The following is a 10,090-nucleotide window of genomic DNA, read 5'->3' as shown; positions in this document are numbered from 1 at the left end:
ATTTGCCCAGTAATTTTCATTTGTAATTTTCACTAGCTACGGTGCCCTTCAGACCGAAACATAGTAATGCTTACACATTACTGCTTGACGGCAGAAATAGGCGCGGTTGTGGTACCCATAATCTAGCCGGCATCCTGTGCAAAGGAGCCTCCCACTGGTTTATATTATATTTCAATAAAACAATAGACCGTTTCTGTGAAAGATTATAGTTTTGCAAAAAAAAGTGCCGACAACGATAAGCCGAAAACAATCTATTGTTCTAACAAACATACATACAAACATAGAATAATAACACTCAGAAAGATAGTTTTGAATTTGGGATAATTTTTTCAATCCAAGATGGCTGCGGTGAAAAATTATTTTTAGAGGCTATACGTCCTGTCCTAATACAAGGAAACCAAAAAAATTTATGTCGCAAACGTCAGAAAATTTCTGAAAACTTTTTTTATTAAATTTGAATTCTTTAATGCGCGCGCACAACGTATATTATCCAAAGAAATTTATCTTCAATAACATCAAAAAGGTACTGTAAACGTCATTATGTTTAACATTTATGTCAATATAATTTTGCAGTTATAAACATGTTATTATTATTATTATTAGTATTAGTAAACATGTTATGTTTAAATATAATTTAAATTTTCGTGTATTGTATTTTGGTTTTACTTGGCCTTGTTACCAATGCTCTAAATAAATTAAATAAACAATCAATGTAATTTGTCAGAAATGTATCAAGTGTCAATAATTCTTACTTGTCAATTATTTATATATAAATAATAATCAGCAAGGGAAGATTAGCTACCACGCGTGAGTCGAGTTCGGAAATTCAGTGATCATTTTTTATGGGCTTTGTCTATCGTAGCCTATTGTTATTTTGATTACAGGAGTTTACCTGTCTCTCATTGGTGGTGGATTGTTTTTATTTTGGTAAGATTAAGTACTTAGTCATTAACAATTAACATAGTCAACCCTTTTACATTATACTAACCGTTTAATAATGGAGATTTCTCCCCCGGAACCTCCGGACCCTCCGGATATCCCCACACTCGCCGGGTCAAAACGGCGTAAACATACAAGCAGCTCAGAAGAAAACGCTGCAAAAAAAACTATAACTGATACGGATCTGGCTTCGGCGTCCATTCAGAATGTATTTTGTGACCCAAGTTTAGTTATTGGTTTTAAACAATATACGGATTTTGATAAAGGTCCATTTATTAGCCATGTTTCTCGTATCGAGGAAGACCCTACCTCAGGCCAAACTATAAAGCCCATCAAATTCGGTCAACTACTGCATAGGCATAAAATTCCAAATATTTGCCCTGACGGCATAAAAAAAATCGGTAGGAATAAAATAGCTGTTACATTCAAATCGTCTGGTGATGCAAACAAATTTTTAGATAACCCTGTATTATCTGCCAATAAATATACAGCAACAATCCCAAACTTCAACATAACCAAGATGGGTATAGTCCGCCGGGTTCCTGTGGACTTATCTATGAACGAGTTTGTGGAGTCTGTCAGTCTTCCCACTGGTTGTGGTAAGATTTTAAAGGCTCGCAGATTCAACAGAAAGGTCATTGAGGAAGGTAAAGTTACTTGGTTACCTACTCAAACAATTGTAATAACTTTCCATGGTCAAGTGCTTCCTGAAAAAATATTCCTCTTCCATAATTCCCTCCCTGTTGAAACCTACCTTTTCCCTACAATCCAATGCCTTAACTGCTGCCGATTTGGTCACATCAAAACTGTATGCAGATCTAACCCAAGATGTTACAAATGTACTCAAGCTCATGCTGGTAGCTCATGTGATACAACTGAAAAGGATGCTATCTGTATTAACTGTTCAGGACAACACTTTGCCACAAACAAGGAATGCCCTGAACTGGGCAGACAAAAAACAATTAAAATTCTTATGTCCCAAGAGAACATTTCCTATGAGGAGGCCTCAAATCGTTGCCCAAAGGTGATGAGGCCATACTCAGAAATTCTCCATAACCCCTCTGTATCCCATAACTACTCCTCAGCACACATGAGCCAGACACCCACTCCTTCTCCCACAGTCAGCTATAAGAAAACTGTATTTTCTTCTCCACGTTCCAAACCCTTATTGAGTAAACCTTATGATCGAGCTGCTCACCAAGCTATCATTGCTGATGTACCTTCAGCCTTCCCAAATGGCTCTGCCCTAAACCACCAAGTTTCTTCTTCTTCATCAACACAGGATGATAACCTCTTGGAGGCCCTCCTGTCAATCTTACTCTCTTTGATTACCAAGAACAATCTTAGCCTACCGTCCAACGTTGCCCATCAACTATCACAAATCTTATCTATTGGTAAAATTCATGGCCCCAGTGTCCATTCTTCAATGGAACACCAGAAGCCTACGTCCTAAAAAACCCAGCCTTATACACCTAATTAATAAATATCTTCCTTCTGCCATCGCCATCTCTGAGACATGGCTGGTCCCTGGAACTCACTTCAGGGTCCCCGGCTATATGTGCCTTAGGGACGATAGAGCAGAAAGTGTTGGTGCGGGTTGCGCCTTATTTATAAGACGCACCCTTCCCTTTTCCCCAATTATCCTTCCTAATCACCATCCTGGTATAAACATTGTTGCAGCAAAGGTAATGAACTTCTCCTTAGTATCAATCTATGTGCCCCATCCGCAATCAACTATGATTGCAGATATTCTCCTTTTGTTATCGTCTATTCCCCCTCCTATTATTATTATGGGAGACTTTAATGCTCATCATCCCTCATGGGGTTCAAGTCACACTGACTATTTTGCCCTTTCCTTTAAAAGTGCAGTTGATCTCACCTTATGTTCTCCGTGTCTGGCTCCTCTCCTTTCTTGGAACATCTTACATAATTCCCATGGTAGTGACCATTTTCCTATAATAATTTCTATCCCTGACAAAGTAATTCCACCCCAAAATTTTTCCCCATCTCTTAAATATAGATTAATAGAAGCAAATTGGCCTAAACATTCTTCTTGTCTTGATAAAAAAATTGCTGAGTTTCCAGTCACTAACCATTTTAATGCAGTAGATAATTATAATAAATTAGCTAATGCCATGATTACATGTGCTGACAACAACTTCCCTTTAAAAAAACCTGTTTCAAATAAGATTTCAACTCCTTGGTGGGACTCTGAGTGCACTGCTGCTGCTAAAGAAAGGAAATTAGCTGAATTAAATTACAATAGAAACATGTCCATGTCACACTTTATTTATTATAAAAAAGTGGCGGCGAAGGCTACCCATTTATTCAGAAAAAAGAAAAAACAAGGTTGGATTAATTTTTGCCAGAATTTAAAACCAAGCACTCCATCCTCAACTGTCTGGAAACAAATTAAAAAATTTAGAGGTTCATTTTGTGATCAAGTGTGTGATTTTAATGTGGATCCTTCTGTATGGCTTGATTCCTTTTCAGATAGGATGTCCCCCCCTTCAGTTCCAAATATGGACTATTTTCCATCCCCCCCAATCCCTCTTGCCTCAACTCACAGTTTAGAGTCCCCCTTCTCATTCTCTGAACTTCTTCTTGCTCTGGATGGCCTAGTTGACTCTGCTCCTGGGGCAGATGGAATCCCATACTCTTTCATTAAAAATTCATCATCTACAACCAAGGAATATTATCTTAGCATAATCAATAACCTTTTTGATCTTGGTTCCATCCCTCCACCTTGGAAAAATCAGGTAATTATTCCATTACTTAAACCTGGTCAGAATCCATCTGAAGCTACCAGCTATAGGCCAATTGCCCTCTCTTCTGCTCTTGCAAAAGTTTCTGAAATCATGATTAAACAAAGACTTGAGTGGTTTGCTGAAACCAATAATCTCCTTTCCAACTCCCAGTACGGTTTCAGAAAGGGCAAGAGCTCCTTAGATAGCTTAGGTATCCTTACAACTGACATTAGAATAGCACTCCTCAGAAAAGAACACCTTGTGGGAGTTTTTCTTGATATAGAATCTGCATATGATAACGTTTCACTTCCCCTACTCAGGAGTAAACTCAACCAGCTGAGTATCCCCGTGAAGTTATCCCGTTTCATATGTAACATGTTAATGGAGAGATCCATCACTATTAAAGGTCCATCCTCTTACCTCCCTCCTAAGTCAGTTTGGAAAGGTTTACCTCAAGGCTCAGTCCTTAGTCCCCTTCTTTATAATCTGTATACCCATGACCTCAACAGTACCGTTACACCTTTCTGTCAGATACTGCAATATGCAGATGACATTGTCCTGTATTCTTCTGACAAGTCTATACAAGATTCATCTAATCATTTAAATAATGCTCTTGATTATCTTTCTGAATATTTAACACAACATGGACTGTCTCTATCAACATCTAAAAGTAAGGTAGTTTTATTTACAAATAAAAGAATTCTTCCTCCTATTAAAATTAAAATTTATGATGTTGATCTACCAATTGTTAATAATGTTAAGTTTTTGGGTATTTGGTTGGATCACAAATTATCTGGCGTCAAGCATTTTGATTATGTCTCACAGAAATGTGAGAAAAATATTAATATTCTTCGCTCATTGTCTGGTGTCTGGTGGGGAGCTCACCCCGTCACTCAAAAATTACTATACAATGCCATAATTCGCACTCATTTAGATTATGGCACTATTTTCTTAATCCCAGCAAACAAAGCAGGTCTAAATAAATTGGACAGAATTCAGGCTAAATGTTTACGTATAGTATTGGGAGCTATGAAATCCAGCCCTATTAATGCAATGCAAGTAGAATGTGTGGATCCTCCCCTCTCACTACGTAGACAATTCCTTGCCAATAAATTTTTCTTTAAACTAGCTGGCTGCCGAGCTCATCCCTTACTCCAAAAATCAGAACAATTAGCTGTTTTATACAATGATAATAATATTGTACCTGAAGACAAAAGACCTTGCGTTATAAATAGTTACCTTTTATTTTCTCAGCTCTCTAACCCTCTCTTTCAATATTCTAAATTGCCTTTATTTTCTATGCCTTTCAATGCTCTTACTTTCCAACCCTCAGTAATTTTAGACTTAGGTGTTGATAAGTTTTCTATAGAAGCAAATAAAACTTTTTCTCATATAATGGACTCAGATTTTCGACATTGGTATAAAATCTACACGGATGCTTCAAAACAGACATGAGTCCCGTTGGGGCTGCAGTATGGATTCCCTCAACAAGAATTATACTGAGTTATAGCTGCCCACCTACCACTTCTGTGTTTACAGGGGAATCAATCGCCATTCTTGAAGCTATTCTATTTGTTAAGTCTCACAACATGAACAATTCTATTATCCTTTCAGACTCTAAAAGTTGCCTCCAATCAATTCTCTCAAATCCGTTTAAGACAAAAAGTCACTTTCCCATCATTCTCAAAATAAGAGAAACTTTGAAAGAGTGCTATGAACTCAAAATTAACATAGTTTTAGCTTGGATTCCAGGTCACATGGGCATCTCTGGTAATGAAAATGCAGATGCCTGTGCTAGATCAGCCGCTCATTCAGGTTCCTTTCAGTATTCAGAAATATTCACTCATGACTTGTGCTCTACCCTGAAACCCAAGATGTATGAGAGTTGGTCAAACATTTGGCAAGTTTCCAAAACTTTAAAAGGCAAATTTTATGGAGAACTCCAACCAGAAATTCCTCAAAAACCTTGGTTCTCAAAATGTAGGATTCATAATAAAACAATAATCTCAACTTTATGCCGCTTACGTTTAAACCATGCCTGCACTCCAGTCTTTCTAGCAAAACTTAGAATTAGGGATCATTCTCTATGTGATTGTGGCCTTGATGAGGGAAACATGGATCATTTATTCTTTAGTTGTCCCTTAATGCAATCTTCTCTGCACAATTATATACCCGCTGAAGTCCCCCGTCCAACCTACGTTAAATGTCTCCTCTCCCTAGTTTACACTCCTTTTGTAAATATTTTGTGTAAATATATTAAAATAAATAAGATTAAGTTGTAAATATTATTTAGTACTTATATTAATTAATTTTTTAAGTATTTCTATTTGTGTATGTCATTTATAGTCTTACAAGCATGTATATTATTTGTTTCAGATATAATTAGAAAATTAAACTTTATGTAATCTGAACACCGATTATTACCGTTAAACTTAGAAGACACATACTCAAAGCTTGGTAGTCTAATCTAACGTGATTCTGGCAAATCTGTGGTATATCTTCCACAGAAGCCACAGTAGGAAGAATAGAATAGAATAGAATAATCAGCAAGATATTGCCGCGTCGCAAGTCGCAAAGCTTCGATGTACATGAAGAGAGTTACGTTCCGCATTTTCCCGGTTAGGGTACCCCTCCGCATCGTCATATGGAACTTCGTTCCAAAAATAATTATTTTTTCATAAAATTTAATAATCCTATTAATCTTTGTAGGTATTTATAATAAATCGAAATTTCTTAGATATTATTTTTTTTATTATTCAGATGCGTGAATTCACTTCATAATAAAATATAGGTCAAAAATCTCAAATGACAATGTTATCTAAACTGCAAAGTACCGCGTTGAGCAATTTGCACTCGCTATCCCAAACAACGCACTCAGCGTGTTAAGCCGCTGCAGTGCCTCGATTATTTCTAAACGCAAACTTGTGGAAACGATGAACCACACCGTCGGACGATAAACCACTACTGTTATGTTTCAGCACCCAATGTGTTTCTTGCTGTCTCAATACCATACACAATAAATTCTTTTGTAGCTCAATAGAGAGTAAAAGTCACTTTGATATTGCAGTTTTAATGTTTATTGATATACTTATAATTAAACTACAAGACATAGGATTGATACATTGTTCAGATCTGGTATCCGTCAAATATATAGAATCCAGGCAGGTACCAGATAATAATGCCTAATATCCAGTAGTGCTGGGTATTTTAGTAGGCCAAACAAATTGTCGCAAATAGCAAACACAGAAAGAAGAAAACACAGATTAATTTTAAAAAGGCATACTTATTGATCTATAATCATATTATCATTATTAACAATAAGATCAAAACATGAGTTCTTGGATGATAGGAATTCATTTCTTTATTTTTATACAAGTACACCGAGGGTGGTAAGTGTGATGCTCTCATCTAGCATAATAGCATCAATTGCTGCTGGGTACCTAACTGTGGTACTAACCTTGCCGAAGATCTCAAAATATTACTCTTCCCATGTCTGGACGACACATTATACTATATACAATTTTACCATTTTAATAAAAACTATACTCTTAAATAGATCTAATCTAGTAATATACATACTTTTACAATTTACACACATTACATATATGTAGCATATTGACTTAATGTACCTTATCCATATTTTGTAGTTTTTACAAAACATATTTAAAAATCCCTATACAGGGACTTAATTTGTTTTTCTCTTTAGTTTCCACTTCAACTGATATGTAATGTTTACATAATTTTATTTTAGTTTTATTCAAAATTTTTCTCAATTTGTTACATGAATCATCACATAATTTGGTATATATTATTTTACAACAATACAAATTTTTACAGTTCTCAAAAAATGCATAAGGCTCTTTAACGTTAATGGAAATTAAAGAACATAAATCACATAAATGCACATTTTCTAAAGAACTGCACTGACTTAAAAATAAGAAAATAAAATTTAAATCTAATCGTTTTTCTCTGAGTCGAATATTCTTGAGAGATTTACTCAATGGAACTGATCTTACAATTGATTTAATATATGGTATAGGAGAGCCATCATAATCGAAAGTGTCAAGACAAAGACAGCATCTAAATAACACATTAAAGAAATCAGCACTATATTTAACATGGCCGGTTATACTTAAGCTAGTTAATTTAGTTAGATAATTACTTTCCGAAGATATTGTTACAACTTCATGAATATTATTATCAAAATAAAGCTTTAAATTAATTTTCTTATTATCTATAAAAACTGAATCGTAATCAAGTTTATATGATATAAGTTGTGAGGATCTGTTTTTGAGTTTTTTGACAATTGGCTCATAGCATTCTTCACAAGTCCTGGTGGTTTTATGATTAAGAGGATATGTGTAAAACATATCATATTTCTGAGCTTCTGAACGATGAATTGCACCATCAATTTCATAAGGTAAATAAGATTTTAATTCAAGATACAATGTCTTGAAAAACTTGTCATCAAATTTTATTTTGTCCTTTTGCCAATATTTAAAACGAGCATTAGGAACATATTCTGTGATCATAATATTTACATCTGAAAAACTTAAATTGAAATAATCTTTAAAAAAATTGGCAAATAAAGGTGTTCCATATACCATATACATATTTTTATGGCATTGTTGTCTATAAATATGTATGTACTCAAAACTACCTAAATTAGAAATTTTAGATAGATAACTTATTTGTCGTAAAGGTGATTCATATCTTAATCTTGGATCCGGGTTTAAAAAATCTAGATGAAGTTCCTGGAATATAAGCAAACCATTATAATTTATTGGTGTTGTTACGAAGACATCTTCCAAAGTGCCTTCTGTAGCTGTAATTTGAAGTTTTATGAGAGCAGCTTTATTTAATATGCATGTTGCCAATCTAATAGAGTATTTATTTAATACATCACCAATAAAGTGTACAAATTTCATTTGGCTAAAAACATTTTGACATTCCATTAAAACACTTTTTTCTGCTTTTTTTACAGCGGAACAAAAGTTGATTGTTATATTTTCAATAGCAGGACATTTCTTGCAAATAAGAATCATATCTGGTATGCATATCTTTGTAAATCCAACATTTAAGACTTTTAGGCACTTCATTCTCTTTACAGCAAATGTGAGAGCAGTCTTATTCAAATCGCCTACACCAAACAAGTTCAATTCTTGAATGAATGGTGATATTTCTTTCATAAATTTGGTGTTAAGGAATCGTACTGATGCCATTGTATTTTGAGACATATCACATTTCTTTCCAATTCCGAACAAAACTATCACACTTCGAAATTTGTCACATGAAAGGTATAAATTATAGATTGATTTAAAATCTAGATATTGAAATATATTAATTAAAATTTCAGTAGGTAACGTGACAAATATTGATTCACTCATTCTTATTTATGTTGTGAAATACGATGAGTGCAGAGTTAGCACAGAACTGTAAAGCTCGGAGCAATTACACGATATTGGATAATATATGTAAAACTAAAACGCATCTAAATAAGAATAGTGCATTTTATTGAACCGAAAACTGAATGTTCTGTGAAACTCAGCTATAAACTTTAATATGAGGCAAAGAGTAAAATAATATATAGGGAAAAGAGAGCCCTCTCTACGCATTAAGAGCTGTCTATTTGAAAGCTAGCGCCATCTGGAGATTGGCCCCGAAAATAACTATTTAAAAGCTCGAAATTATAAAATTTATATTTTATGTTGTGACGCAATTAAATAACTAACTCTACTTTTTAATGTAGGTATTGCAATTTTTATTATAATAAATATTGAAATTGCGCGTAGAGTTGGTTATTTAATTTTGTCACAACATAGAACATAAAGGATAGATTTAGTAGTGTAAATATGCAAAATGGAACACGAGAGCTACATACATGCACAAACGCTAGAAGTAGCCGCCATTTTATGACCAGTGGGCTGTGACACAATTAAAAAAAAGGTGAAAGGTTTCAATGCGAGTGACAGCTGACACACCTTTCATTTTCGGGCCAACTAACAGATGGCACTACAGTCTTCTGAAAACGTCACTGTCTGTCCCACTGATATTAGGTAATTTAAATTTTTTAAGTTTATCTTAATACTCTGTGCTGTAAACAAAGAAATGAGAACAGGGATGGTACAGACAGCTCAAGAAAGTTAGCCCCCCAGTTTTATTTTTTTTTATTTTTTTATTTTTTATTATTACATCGTTAGTTCGCCATTTGTTCTTGATTGTTCTCTATAAATATTTGTTTGTTCTCGATTTATTTATTTAAAAAAAATTGCAATTCATTAAAATTGGTTAGGTTGGGTTATGTTAGAACAGTTAAAACAACGCACGAGCCGAGCGTAGCGTGCCGCGGCAGCGGCCGGCGAGTGCCAGAACCAAATGGCGTTTCCCCCCATTAACAGGGGGCG

The 10,090-nt window shown here is 34.7% G+C and overlaps 1 protein-coding gene across 1 annotated transcript; it reads right to left on the bottom strand.

The window, feature by feature from the left end:
* Window positions 1-6,740: 6,740 nt before the first annotated feature.
* Window positions 6,741-9,263, bottom strand: LOC126976773 (uncharacterized). The gene has a single exon (XM_050825352.1). The coding sequence runs from the start codon at window positions 9,071-9,073 to the stop codon at window positions 7,337-7,339; it is 1,737 nt and encodes a 578-aa protein (XP_050681309.1). The 5' UTR covers window positions 9,074-9,263; the 3' UTR covers window positions 6,741-7,336.
* Between the last annotated feature and the right edge of the window lie 827 nt (window positions 9,264-10,090).

This window comes from Leptidea sinapis, chromosome 42 (assembly GCF_905404315.1).
Source record: "Leptidea sinapis chromosome 42, ilLepSina1.1, whole genome shotgun sequence".
In the NCBI taxonomy this organism is placed as follows: domain Eukaryota; kingdom Metazoa; phylum Arthropoda; class Insecta; order Lepidoptera; family Pieridae; genus Leptidea; species Leptidea sinapis.
Note: the sequence above shows the minus strand (reverse complement) of the source record. Positions and strands in the feature narration are given on the sequence as shown.